The 13,771-nt window shown below is 45.7% G+C and overlaps 3 protein-coding genes across 3 annotated transcripts in view; all 3 read left to right on the forward strand.

Annotated features, from left to right (window-relative positions):
- The window catches only part of CSUI_007154 (nsp1-like carboxy-terminal region), a 7,355-nt gene extending 357 nt beyond the window's left edge, over positions 1–6,998 (forward strand). The window contains exon 1 of the mRNA XM_068067304.1: positions 1–6,998. This exon is cut by the window's left edge and continues 357 nt beyond it. Within this exon, the coding sequence (XP_067920718.1) occupies positions 1,453–2,058 (606 nt within the window). The 5' untranslated portion in view covers positions 1–1,452 and the 3' untranslated portion in view covers positions 2,059–6,998.
- Positions 6,999–7,189: 191 nt separating this feature from the next.
- CSUI_007155 (uncharacterized protein) lies at positions 7,190–8,185 on the forward strand. The gene has a single exon (XM_068067305.1). It carries the CDS (start codon positions 7,681–7,683, stop codon positions 7,834–7,836), a length of 156 nt encoding a protein of 51 aa, XP_067920719.1. The 5' UTR covers positions 7,190–7,680; the 3' UTR covers positions 7,837–8,185.
- Positions 8,186–9,460: 1,275 nt separating this feature from the next.
- Positions 9,461–13,739, forward strand: CSUI_007156 (hsp70-binding protein 1; the record flags this gene model as incomplete). The annotated part of the gene is made up of 5 exons (XM_068067306.1): positions 9,461–10,697; positions 11,304–11,459; positions 11,998–12,076; positions 12,440–12,740; positions 13,563–13,739. Coding segments are annotated over exons 1-5 (789 nt in total), but the record flags the coding sequence as incomplete, so codon positions are not given.
- Positions 13,740–13,771: the final 32 nt, after the last annotated feature.

The raw sequence follows: 13,771 nt of genomic DNA on the forward strand, positions 1-13,771 counted from the left end.
TCAGGGTCTCTCTTTGGGAGTAGTGGGACTGGAGGAGGACAAGCCGCGTCGTCTCAAGGTCTCTTTGGGGGAACGTCTTCTTCTTCTCTCTTTGGAGGAAATACGGCAACGACGGGTGCTGCTGGTTTATCGAATCCCCCCTCTTCATCTTCTCTTTTCTCTACCAATACAACAGCCACAACGCCTGGAGGAGGAGGAGGAGGTCTCTTCGGCTCATTACCAGGAGGAGGAGGAGGAGCGAAACCTTCGGGAGGAGGAAGTAGTTCAAGCAGTAGTAATACATCGTCGACAACCCCTTCGACAGGAGGTCTTACCTTAGCTTCTGCTTCTTCAGGAGGTAGCAATACCAGTACTCTGTTTGGAGCGAATACATCTGGAGGAGGAGGAGGAGGCTTATTCGGTAGTAGTAGTAGTAGTGGAGGTGGGGGTAGCTCTCTTTTTTCTTCTTCGTCAGCTCCTTCTTCATCTTCTTCTTCAGCACCAGCAAGTAGCAGCAGTAGCAGTGCCTCTCCTCCTGCTGTCCCCAGTCTCTTTGGGGCGTCTCCTACCACCCCTAGCACCTCTAGTCTCCTTCCTAGTCAAACTAGCTCTACAACAGATGCCACTACAAGCGCCAATAAGCAGCCTTCCTCCTCTTTTCTCTCATCTTCTGCTTCAGCCTCGACCTCTCCTCCTCCATCCATAACGGTCGCAGGAGGAGGGAAGTCTACTACGAGTGAAGCTCCCTCTACATCACTCCCCCCATCTTCAACAGGGGGTGGCCTCTTCTTCGGCGGAGGAGCTTCTTCTTCTTCGTCTACAGGAGGAGGAGGGAGTGCCCCGCAGGCGTCTTCGAGTCAAAATACTACTACCAATGCGAATCCCCCAAGTCTCTCTTCAAGCGGAACGACCTCTTCTTCTCTCTTTGGGGGCGCAACTGCAAGTGCGAATACCTCGGGGGGAGCAGGAGCTTCCTCCTCTTCTTCTTCTTCTGGCCTTACAGGGTCAGGAGGAGGAAGTACAAGTCTCTTTGGAGGAGGGAGTGGAAAGACTTTCCTTTCCGCATCATCTGTGTGGAAGAATGACACGACCGCCACAACAGGAAAGGACGCAGCAGGAGTAGGAGGAGGTGCGAAACCGTCAACTTCGCTTCTCTTCGGTTCTTCTTCTTCATCTTCCTCTTCTTCGTTGGATCCACCTTCACAGAGTGCGTTAAACAAGGCGAGCAACGCCATCAAGACAGGAGGGGGTGAGGAGCCTAAGGACAACAGCAGGAGCACCGGCAGTGGGAGTGGCCAGAAGACCGGGATTTCTTCTTCTTCTTCGCCTCTTCCATCCCCTCAACAGATCGCACTCGAGACGTTACAGCATGAGAGAATCGAAGAAGTTTTGACGAGGTGGGAGAAGAGGCTCGAGAGACGAGTGCGGCACTTCAATCAAGTGGCCGAAGACGTGGCTCATGTGGAATATGCCATGATCGAACAGAGCAAGAAGATCCATTCTCTTCAAGAAGAACAAGTCAAAATCGAGAGGAGACAGGTGTATATAGCGGATATTGTCGAAGGGCTGGAGAAACAGCAACAAGATCTCTTCCATCTCCTAGCTTCCGTCGAGCAGTCTCTTCTCAAAGAAGTCCAGGGAGGAGGAGGAGACTATCTCCATAATGAAAACCGTAGTCATGCTGACTACGGCCAAGGAGGGAAGGCTTCTTCTTCTTCTTCGCTTCATCTCCCAGGGGGTGAAGAGGGCGAAGTGCGTCTCGATGGAGGAGGGAGATGGGGGGGGAGATATCAAGACAGTTCTTTCGATTCTTCTTCTTCGTCGTCGTCGTCAGAAGAGTTGCTCTCTCAGCGATTGAAGAATATCGATGACCAGTTGAATGAGGTTCATCTATCTCTGTGTGATACAGCAGAGAGGTATTATCCTGGACCTCTCGCTGTCTTAGCGCAGGTCTTAGGTGTGCATCAAGCCGCGCTACAATCCGCCTGGAAAGAAGCGAATGACGTCGAGCAAAGGATCGATTCGATCAAACAGAATCTAGGAGGAGGCGGAGGAGGGGGATTCCATAGAAATGATTAGGGAGGGGGTGTGAGAGAACGAGAAGAAGATGAAGAAAGAAAGAAAGGAAGAAAGTCTTGACATTTATTGGAGCTCTCCTAAAGAAAGAAGGAGACAGAGGAGATGAGTTGACTTATCTCTGTCTATACCTTCAGACATGGCGAGGTGTCTCATACATAAGACAAGCCAAATCCGGGTGTTATTCTCCGCTTTCTTTCGATTTGAGAGGAAGAAGAACTTGTAGATTTTCTTCTCTATTCATGTATCTTAATGTATATGTAATGCGAAATGTATCTTCGACCTATTCAGCTATCTCTCACGGGTCTATCCAAGAGAAAGCCTTTCCTTCTTCTTTATATGTATGGTCCTATGTAGGAAAGATCTTATAGGAAGAAGCTGACGAGCTAGGTAAGATTCTTGACGGAAGAATCTCTCTGCGGGGAGTTTTCTTGTGTCTGTATCGCGTGTGTCTAGACATCGTGTCTATCAGCAGCCTGAGAAGAGAGATAGCTCTTCTTCCAAAGAGAGCGAGAAGACGATCCTTCTTTCTCTTCCTTTTCTTTCTCTCTCTCTAGTGTGAATGCGTTTTAGAAGAAGAGTCAAAGGGAGCGAAGAAGCGAAGGTGAAATGGTCCGTTGTCTGAAGAAGCTTTTCTTGATCTCTGTCTTCATATGGATTCTCCATTGAAAACAGTTGGAGTGTATGTACACCTCCCCACATGTCTACGAAACAGATAAGGTCTAAGAATACATGCAGATCATGTGTCGACCTATTGACAACACGTCACAGAGAGACAAACATGTAAGAATTGTGGCGATTTTGATAAAGCACTTCTTTCTTATCTCTTCTTCTCTCTTTTGATACGCTTACGCGTATGTGTGCGTTGTATTCTCTGTTCCTGAAAGAAATAAGAAGGCTATTGATGGATATCTTCATGTATAGCGGTGTCCCTCTCTTACGGGAGGGGGTGGCCTTTGCATGCAATTCGTAGCTCATTCGGTCATTTCTTGATTAAAAGACGATCTTCTCTTGGTAAGAAGTAAATGAACATGTATCTCGACGAATTTGAGAGAAGGAGACGATGATCTGGTCCATTTCTCTGATAAGTTCCTTTCTTTACAAACTCCACTTCTTTTTTGCCCTGTAGAAAGCCCAGGCAAGAGAGGTGTACATACACCTTCCAAGCCTCAGAAAGCGAAAAAGCACTTTCTTTATGTGTGAAATGCTGGGCTATTCTGGCTTTAGATAGAGGAAAGAAAGAAAGAAACATTTAGCTATCCGTAGAGAAAGCTACATAGAACAAGATAGGCTGACGTACGTAGACACTGGTAGATCCCATATATAAGAGCTGCTGAACGCGGATAGGTCTAGATCCCCTATACACTAGGAGATACACAAGAGAGAGATACCAACTCTGAAGAATATAGAAAGGGAGGTTGGCTATAGTCACTTGTAGTTAGGATTCATTCCTATTTGAAAGACACCGTGTGAATGCGACACAGAAGCCGAGGTGACCGAGTGATAGGCGAATCATTGAGGGGCCTTGCTTAATGGGAAGGAAAATCTACCGACACACTAGTCATTCTTTCATTGAAGGGGCTCGAGATCGCAGTAGTAGTAGTAGTGGTCGTAGCAGGTGTCTGTCTTCTATAGCTCTTTTTCTGCTTGTAGCCTCTTCTTCATCAGTACACCTGGACAGAGAAAGAATCGATCTTTCCTTTCACTGCCTTTCTGTTGTTTTGTCTTCTTTACTGACTCCCGCGATCCTTTCTTCAGAAAGGAGATTCCACGTCAAGAAAGAAAGAAAGATGAAGGAAAGAAAGGGAGGAGAAGAAAAGGATGAATTGAGACGACATTTATCGAATCGAGTCTGAAGTCTTTGGAAGAAAGAGAAATCTCCGCAAAAACGCATACACCATCCACATCCACATGGCATGCATATATAGATGTAGACACATAGAGAGATATATACATAGAGATAGACATCTATATGCATATCTACATATATGTCTATATCTGTAGACATATGTGATGTGTTTTATACGAACAGCATATCTACGTCTCTATTTCAACATAGAGAGAGATAGGTAGATAGATAGCTGTACGTCGGTTTGCTTCATCCAGATCAACACATAACGTGTAGTTTTCCTTCTATAGGGGTGTGTTCTTTCTTATCACTTTCTCTTCTTCTCTTTTAAACACATTCCCATCACTCCACTTCTATCTTTCTCTCTCTCCATCCATCTATTGATCTCTCTCTCTGTCTCTTTCGTCTGTGTTTCTCTCCTTCTCCTTCCTCTTTACTTCTTTTCTGTGACACGAACGGCATGAAGAAATTTGTCCTGCCCTTCGACTTTAAGGACCTTAAGAGGGGTGTCGCTGTCTATCTGATACCACTTCAAGCCGTCCGAATCCACAGCTCCTTTCTTGACGTGATCGCGTATATCACCTGGAAGCAAGACATCTGGCTCAAAGTTGAACTGAATTTTATACTTGCCTCCTCCTCCTCCTTCAGCTTGTTCTCCGCTTTTCTTAGGAGAGGGTTCTTCTTCTTTCGTCCCTCCTCCTCCTTCTTCTTCTTCTTTGCTTGCTTCGCCGCCTCCTTCTTCTCCGGAAGGCTTTTCTTCTTCTTCTTTGGACTCTTCGCCACCGCCTGCAGCTCCTTCAGCAGGTTCTTCTGACTTTTCTTCGGATCCTTCATCTTCTGCTTTGCCAGGTGCGTCTCCTTCCTCGTCATCGCCTCCTCCCGCTTCATCGGATTCTCGAAGAGTGTCTTGGAGAAAAGAAGGAAGAAAAGGGTGGGAATTTTCCTTCTTCTTTTCCTCTTCTTCTTCTTCATTATGATTGTCCGTTGGATTGGTTAGATGACTTTTCTCAATGGAGTTGTCAGTGAAGGCATTCTGCTGAAGAAGAGAGAAAGGAATGACCGGTAAAAGAGAGAATCCCCCGCTACCTTGTCCGGATGAAGAGACCCTAACGGCTTGGACGATGCTGTAATAGGATGGGGTTCTCTCTTCATTTTCCGAAAAGTCTCTTCTTAGGGAAAGAGGGGCAAAGTGTGTTAGAAAGAGAAGAAGAAGAACCGTAGAGCGAGGAACACGGCGGGAGAAGGAAAAGGATCGTGTCTTGACGGTATAGGGACAGGACGGTTGAATTGAATGGGAAGAATGAGGGCTCGAAGAGACGAAAGAAAAATGGTATCGGGAATCTTGGTCTTTCATTTTCAAAAGCATGTCTTCTCTCCCCTTAAAGAAATCCTTTCAATAAGGATAGATTACCGTCACCTATCCCTGAATCCAAAGAAGAAGAGTACGACAGAGAGGAAAGAAAAGTCTTTCACAACTCCTGTCGACAAAGTTGGACCGAGAGAACAAATGGAATTATCCTCCTATAAGTATCGAAGGAAGACAGATGGAGTTCATTCTCATTTCTTGTGAATGAGAGGGGAGAGAGGCGGTCTTTGTGATGTGAGGAGTCCAAGAGATGGGTGTTGGAAAGGACTCAAGATTCCCCTACAAGAGAGAAAGGAGAGAATGGGGCGAGAGAAGAAAAGGAGGTGGCGAAGAAGGAGAAAAGAAGAGATGGGAAAGAGCTTTCAAGTTGACTGGAGTAAAGACAAGCATAAGAAAAGGATAGTACGGTTCAAGACAGAAGAAAAAGAAGACCCTAGCGGAGAAGACGTTCGAATCACACGGACGTCGACTTTTATTCCCGTAAATGGAGATATGCGGAAGAGCCGAATGTCTTTTAGCTTAAGTTATTTTCATCGATGTTCTCTGGTATTTATTTGTTCACTTCGAAAAGAGGAGGAAGAAAAGAGATGAAAGGCGAGCATTCTTAGCTAGCAAAGGTCATGATGAACGGTCTCTATCTTCTCAAAGCTCCTCCAGAAAAGTAACAAGCTCATTCCAAGGTTGTTGATGCTTAACTACCTCCGCTTCGGTAGGCTTAGAGAATTGCATTCCGAGAACATACCAGCAACCCTAACATGTCTATTGACAAGACCTGAAGGTATCTCTCTCTCTCTCTATACCAGGACTCTTCGCCACACCCACTAGTACCACCAAGCTAGCTAGACATGACAAGAAGATTGTCGAGTCAGCGGTCTTTTCATGGAAGGACCTGTGGAGATTGACGGACTGTCTCTACTGTAGGGAGAGAGAAAAGAAAGAATCTTTGAAGCGAAGAAAAACCTTTCTAGGCTGTTTAGAGTATGAGAAGGTCGAAGGGTCAGCTTCTCGTCTTTGCCAACGCGGTTGAGGGACAGGAACGTCGCCGGCTGGATCGATGAATGAATGTAGAAGGGCAATACACGTACCGGTGCCGATTTTTCAGCTTTTCGTCTTTTCTGTAGTTTTTTACCAGTCAAAAGGAAGAGATCGTTCACCTTCTTCTGCAAAAGTCCAGATACACCCACACTGACACCTTCTGTCCCCGTCATCGCCGTCCAACGTCGTCCCCCCAGCCCTTCCTTTTTTCTAAGGAGACTGCCTGTCTCGTTCTTTCTTTATCATTACGAGTTTAGGGTAACCCTAAACCCTCTCATTATCTGAGAATGAAATGCATACAGCGACAATGCCTCTTGTAAGAGAAACTGAGGGGGTGTCTGTGGATTGCTCTGCTAATAGCAACTCGTCAAGAACGCTACATGATACATAGAGAAGAAGATTCTTCTTGACCGTCTAGGTACAAGTGGCATACACCACGGCGCGACAGTACTGCCCAGACTCCACCATCAAAGATACAACGTGCGATGTCTTTGGCTCGATGAAGAACACCTTCTATCTTACAAGAGAATCAACGAGAAGTCCTCGGTGTGAGGAAGCAAGGCATGTCCCCTAATGCCTACTGTGACGAAGTGAAGGAAGGAGAACCGCTAACTTGAGCGATTGCGAGTTCAAAGCAACCTTTGAAACCCTTTGTAAGAGAACAGTTCTTCAACTCTCTCTCGAGACACCGTTCTTTCTTATCCGGGTGGCGTCAAGGAAAGCAAAAGCTCTCTTTGGCCATTGCCGCCGATGAGCCTGTTCCTCTTGAAAGTGACGAGCCCGAGTCTGAAATTCGCCGACAGAAGTCAGAGCGACTTCGCGTCTTCTTCGCAGTCGCGGTAGCCCGACTAAAACAGCAGTCCTCAAGAAGACACCATCCACTAATTTGGTCCCAGCCCCGTTTTGACGATCAGGGTGCTCTGGTGTGCAGCATTCTAGCATCGAGAAGTAGATTCTTACAGAGAATTTCCATTCTTGTGTGTTTCACGAGGAAATGGAATGAGCCGCGCAGGAGAAAGGTATAGACGGGCCCCAGGGTCTCAGGGGTTGAAGAGCAGATTGTACGGAGTGTAGGATATTCTTGAGAGTAGATAAGAGTTGAGTGACGATGATGGAAGTGGCGAAGATAATGGCAGACTTTAAAGATCTGCTAGCCTGCTTTGCGAGATAACTTAGCAAAGGTAAGCAACAGTCTTCTTCAGGTGTTAATTCTTCCTCGAGACTTTCGGAACGTGAGGGGGACAAGCAGGCCGTTCACCTTCACTGCGTGAACTTGCTACAGAACGAGGGAAAAGTAAAGAAATAAAGAGACAACCTCACCAGGGAGTAATCCTGACGCTGCAGTGCATATCTCTCACTCCGCGCAACGGTGCCAATGAGGGAAATCTTGGGTTCCTCGCGTCTTAGCAGCAAGCCGAAACGAAAAACTCCAAGAAAAAGCTTCTTACCCTTACGATGGGTGAGAGGGATAGGGATAGTGAATGGCCGACCAGGCTCGCAATTAGATTCTCATGAGGACTGTTGTCCGTAGAACCCTATCTTTCAGGCTGTTATGATCGCCTTTTTTCTTGGCGTAGCACAACGGACACTCCGTCAGTCTCCCCTAAACTTTCCGGAGAGGTGACGAGAAGAAGAAACAATCCATATACCACTTTCAAGCATGAGAGATCAACCGATGCCGAACACCCTCCTCGCATGTAGACGTCTTTTAGGACCTTCACACCGTGCTCTGTCCCCCTCACTAACTATGGCGTTTCTTTTTACCTCGATGCCTTTCTCTCCCCTGTGAACCGTCCAAACGAGCTGTTTACCAGTGACATCTTCTTGCTTGTTCTCTACTCATGGGACGAATTTGTGGTGTAGTCTTGGGAAGAGGAAGGAAGAGATGAGGAGCCCTCGTGTTTCTGGTTTCATCTAAACTCGCTTCAGCCGTTAGATTTATTATCTAATGATAATGAGAATTCAAGTCCTCCTTCCGCATCAGTCTCGCGTACACCTGGGGCTTGAACAGGTTTCCAAAAGCAGATAGATTACCCTACATGAAAGAAAGAACACACCCTTTTCTTCCCACTCGAAGACCACCGAGAATCTCTTTACCTATATCTATCGGCTACTCTACATTGACTCCAGCACAAGTAGAATGGCGTCTATGAAGAAGGAATCTCTCCTTTGAGATGTAGGTCTCCTAGGGGGGTCGTTCGTTGCTGGCTAATGGGAGTGTTCTTCATGCTCTCTCTCTATCACTCTGTGTCGCAGTTGATAGCGCCCATCACAGGACCGTTCCTTCAGTGGAGTTTATCGGAGGTGTCGATCACGGGATAAAGAAGCAAGTACGAAATGGAGCCTTTACTGATGCGAGCTTCTCCGTGGCTACCTGCCTTGCTCTTTAAGAGGAACAGCAGACAGAAGAAAAGGCCTTCCGTCTTGTTCTGTATCAGTCCAGTGACAGACCGGACATAAGCTGCTTGTGGACTTTCATTTCTTTCAGCTCAAAACAACCTCCGTCATGTTTTTTCTCCTTCAGATTCATGTACGTGTGTCTCTCTACCTATACATACAGATATATATATATATATATACATATATATGTATACATCGCTGAACGAGACGAAAAGATAGATAGGTTCACACAAGAAGTGAAGGCGAAGACTCATTTGGGTGAACGTTCTTTGCTTCTCTTTTTCTCCTGTCTGCGTTCCTCGCCAAAGAGAGCACTCTTCCCTTTCTCTTTCTATCCACACTCGCCGCGGGCAATTGAGATGCCTGTCTTAGATTCTCAACGTGAGAAGCACTTCTCCCTCGCCTCTTTTTCTTCTTCAATTGCCAACAGCCTAAGAGCAGCAGGAACAAGCAAGCGATAGGAGATCTCTGATCCCTGAGAAGTTCTATGCCATCTCAACACAAGTCTCGCTCTTTCCTTCTAGGGTTTAGCTCGTATCCCGGGAAGATATAGCAAGAGACACATTCCCTCCATGTGATGGATGATGACCTGTCGGTCATATCCCCAGACTCACAAGAAGGAGAAGACACCTATAAGCGCAAAGACACACACATACCTCCACACACCCACATACGGATTAAGGTGAACTGACGACTTCATTCATTTATCACTGAAATATCACTTCTCTGGATGTCTGTCTCCCGAAAAGAAACAAGTCATCGGTAGCTCTTCTCCGTCTATAAGGCGACAGAAACGCGTGGTATGAGTTCGGCCTCTGCGTCAAGTATGTATGCAGAGTGAGCTTTTCTCATTCGTCTTTCTCATCCTTTTCACCGCTTTTTCTCTCTTCGGACTTCCTGCTAGCTATTGTAAACACACCGTCTCTCATTTCCCTCCCCTCTCGCGACTGTAGGGATGTGTCAATCTCTTCGTTTTCTTCAACTTCCGCAGTCTACGTTTTCTCCTTCATTTTATTTCTCTCTCATTCCGTGTCTGTGAACTCACTCTTTCGCCATCTTTCGTCATTGTTTCTTTTCTCCTCTTTGTAATTTAGGTCTTCTTTCTCCTCTTTCGCAAATGTAATAGGGAGCATACACACACACACAGACATCCTTCGCCAAACCACTTTTTCTTCTTTCCTGTCTGTCAACCAAAGGAGCTTGTTCTTCTTCAAGGAATTCCTCACGTCCTTCCCTCCAATTGTTCATAAAGCGTGCTTCTTTTCTTTCTTTTTCTCTCTCCTGCGTCTCTTTCCTGTTTCCGAGTCAAATCGCTAGCAAAAGAGACCAAAGAAAGAAGTTGTGAACGGCTTGCACACTCACACGGCTGGTAGGTTCTTCTCTCATCTCTTCTCTCTCTTTCTTCCCTTCTTTCCGGCCAAGGGCGAGAGCAGATTGCGATTTTCTCCCTCTTTTTGCGAACCTTCAGATTCTTTCTTTCCCTCTCTACTATCTCCTTCGCTGACTCTGTTAGAAAAGCACCGATAAGTGGTCTGTCTCTCACGCCTTATTCATCTTTCTTCCCTTCTCTTCGTTTACCTCCCCGTCCTTTTCTTCCCACGGTATCTGACTGCCTGTCAACTCCTTTTCTCCTTCTCCCTCTTCCTCTTCTTTTCATTCTCTTTCTTCTTTCTTTCTCCGCCAGTTTCTCTCCTATGTTGCTCTCTCTAGGTTTGCCGTAGCAAAACATCTTCTCTCCGTCGCCTTCTCTCCATCTCCTTTCTTCTTTTCTCTTACTGGCGGGTCTTTAGAGAAAGTCACTAGACCAAGAGGAGCTAGCCATCTCTCCGACGTTTCCCTCGAGCAACAGCTGATATCGATTGTCAGTAGTAGTCGATTGCTTCATCCATACATCGAGACACATCGATTGTTTCAAGATGGGCGACGAACGACAGCCCTCGAATCCCCCCGTTAACTGGCCTGGCTTGTATCGCTGGTCCATGGAATATCATGGTAAGAAATCTACCATTCGCCCACCCCAGTGAAGAAAGAAAAAGTGGCTTAAGAAAAGAAAAAGAAAGAGCAACGAAGAAGAAGAAGAACGAAGCTTTCCTTTTCTTCTTCTTCTTAAAGGAATCTCATACGAGGGGAGGAAAGAAGGAAGAGAGAGAAATTCTCTTGCGTTTCTTTACTCGGAAATTTAGATGGGTCGTACATACTACATAGTTTTCTTCCGTACATACATATATGTATACTCACTTACATGTGCAAGCATTCATACATACATACATACGTAGATACATGGATATACATATATATGCACACTTGTAGTAGGCGATCGTCTCGTTGTCGTCCTTGCAGGAAATTTTCCTGACTCTCTAAACGTACGTAGATCACTATTATGTCGCCTTCAATGGCTCTTTCTCTCTCCTTTTGTCGTAACTGTCTGGCCTTATCTATCTGTCTATCTCTCTATCTTCTACCCCTTGCTTTTCCTCTCTTATGATAAATCAACCACATAGAAGCAGCAGGAGATAAGCACAATCTTCTCTCTTCTTCTCTTCTTCCTCTTCTCTTCATCTTTCTTTCTTTCTTTCCTTTTTTCGTTTCCCCCTTTAGATGGGACGAAGCCCCACGGGTTATCTAAGGAAGATCGGACGTTTCTCCAAAATGCTATTAAAGAGGCGATGAGCCACCAAGAGAATCCTACGAAAGTCTTCACGTCTCAGCTAGCCATACTTCAGCGTTTCATTCAAGGCGACACTTCGCTTACACGTAGGCTTTCTTAAGTCAGTCTCTTCTTCTCTCTTGTTGTCGCCACCTTTGTAGAATCTTCTCTATTCTCTCCTCCTCCTCCTCTTATTCTCTTCACGCAAACACACATGTCTCTCTCTTTTCTTTCGGTCTAGTTGGATGGTTTGCATCCACGGAGACGGAGGGCTCTTCTTCTAGCCTGAGGTCTACGTACCTGTGCATATATATATATATATGGATGTGGATCCATGTGTATATCTCTATATACGTGTGTGTGTACCTTTATCTCTCTATATATGTAGACACGAGCACACGACACGGCATGTGGTGGAGACGCTGGAGATACGTATCTATATCTCTGTCTCTCTCTCTATACTTTAGGGGTATATCTCTGTAGATAAAATATGCATAGAGCTGCTGTCTGGTAAGGAACTGGAGGTACATCACAGGAGGAAGATCGGCCTTTTGAGACCTTTTCAAAGTTTGTGTCTTTTTTTCTTCTGTCTTAATCTTAATTCTTTCTTTCTTGTCTCTTTTCTTCTTTTCTTTTCGTCTTCAGCGTGTAATCTTTTGGGGGCGTTAGGAATTATTCAGAGGCTCGTTGACGATCACGCAGAGATGGCCAGAGACTTCGAAAAGTAACCCCTCCTTTCTTTCTCACTCTTTCTTTCTCACTCTTTCTGTAGTCTCTGTCCTCCAGCTCGTTTTTTCTTTCTTTCTTTCATTGTTCATGGAGTGGTGTATCTACACTTGGCTGATTCTTCTCCTATGAACCTTGTTGCCCTTCTTCTTCTTTTGCTCGACAGGAAGCCCTTCATGAAAAGCCTGTGACGAGAGGTGTCGTATAACGTTATTTTACACCTTTCTCGCCACCGGCTAGCATTCTACTTCATGATCTTCCGACTCCTTTCTTTCTCTCTGTCTTATTATCCCTTTCTTTCTTTCCTTCTTATCTCTTTCTTTCCTTCCTTCCTTCTCTGTCTTTGCTTTTCTTTCGTCAGACTAGGAGCGATCAAAGTCTTTCTTCAGCTTCTCTCTGTGTGCTGTTCGGAGGCTATGGCGGCCCATCAAGATTCCTCTCGCCTCGCACGGGGAGAGGGGAGAGGGGAGATAAGGCAGTCTCATCCTGATGCGGCCAATCATATGAGGAGAAGAACGGAATCTGAGAGAGAAGAAGAGAAAGAAGAAGAAGAAGTTGTCGACAGTGCTCGAGGAGAGAAAGTCGTTAAAATGGCTCTAAGTATTCTGTCTCTTGTCGTAGCCAACAATCCGAAAGTACAGGAAGCTCTCTATCAAGAAAATGTCGGTCTCCTTTCTTTCTTATCACTTTCTTTCTTTCTTTCTATTCCTATGAATGTGTGTGTTGAATAGAGTGCGGAGAAGTGCAGGTAGATACCTTCCTGAGTGTAGACAACCTCCTCCACTCATTCTCTTGGGTCTCTTCGCAGAATGCACTTTCGCTATCTCTCTTTCTTTTTACCCACGCAAGACTCCTTAAATACGTGGAGGTGGATGTCTATGTAGAGACAGAGAGAGAGACAGATGTCTCTCCTCCTCTGGGGTGTATCTGTGCTAGCGTTCATCAGTCCGCCGTCTCGTCTTCCCTTCTGCTTTGCTCCTGTCTCCGCATGTAGAGTCAAAGGCAAGAACTAAGGAGTGAGAGTATCCTTCTTATACACCTACCTACCTACACATACCTACCAAATACATCGAACTTTCTCCGACGAGCATATATATGTTAGATTGATGCGGAGTCTGTATATATATATATATATGCATATATGTAGAGAATGTACACGTATCGTACAGATGTATCTAGTCCGCTTGAGGGCTTCGGTGAACGTCGCCTTTGCTATCTGTCAAATCCCTCGAGCTTCTCCTCAGCAGCATGCGTCCCCCCCCAATATACATGTACGTATGACTGTATCTATATATTAATACCTATATATGTATGTGTGAATATGTGCGTATAAATGTGTGTGCGTGAGTGTATATGACTACATACGTGTCTGTCCATCTGGAGAGCCCCCCCCTTTATGAATTTCTTCTGTCTGATCGAAGGTGTGGAAAGAGGCTCGGTGAGACACGAGAGACCTTACGTTTTTCTTCCTTTTTCATCTGCAGGGATTAGGCTTGCTTATGAACATTCTTCGCGAATCTCCCCCAGATTCTTCTCTAAGAGTTAAAGCTCTCGCAGCTCTTGCTTGTCAGATGAGACACCATCGACCTTCCGAAATCTCTTTCGTTAACGCGGGAGGTCTCGCTGTCCTTGTGCATGCAATGCAGTCTCATAATATTAAGGTAGGCAGTGAAAGGGGGGGGGGGAGAAGAAG

This window comes from Cystoisospora suis (assembly GCF_002600585.1).
Source record: "Cystoisospora suis strain Wien I chromosome Unknown contig_3721, whole genome shotgun sequence".
NCBI classification, from domain to species: domain Eukaryota; phylum Apicomplexa; class Conoidasida; order Eucoccidiorida; family Sarcocystidae; genus Cystoisospora; species Cystoisospora suis.

Coding starts and splice junctions, on each gene's coding strand:
- CSUI_007155 (XM_068067305.1), top strand. CDS start 7,681: ATGAGGGAAATCTTGGGTTCCTCGCGTCTTAGCAGCAAGCCGAAACGA.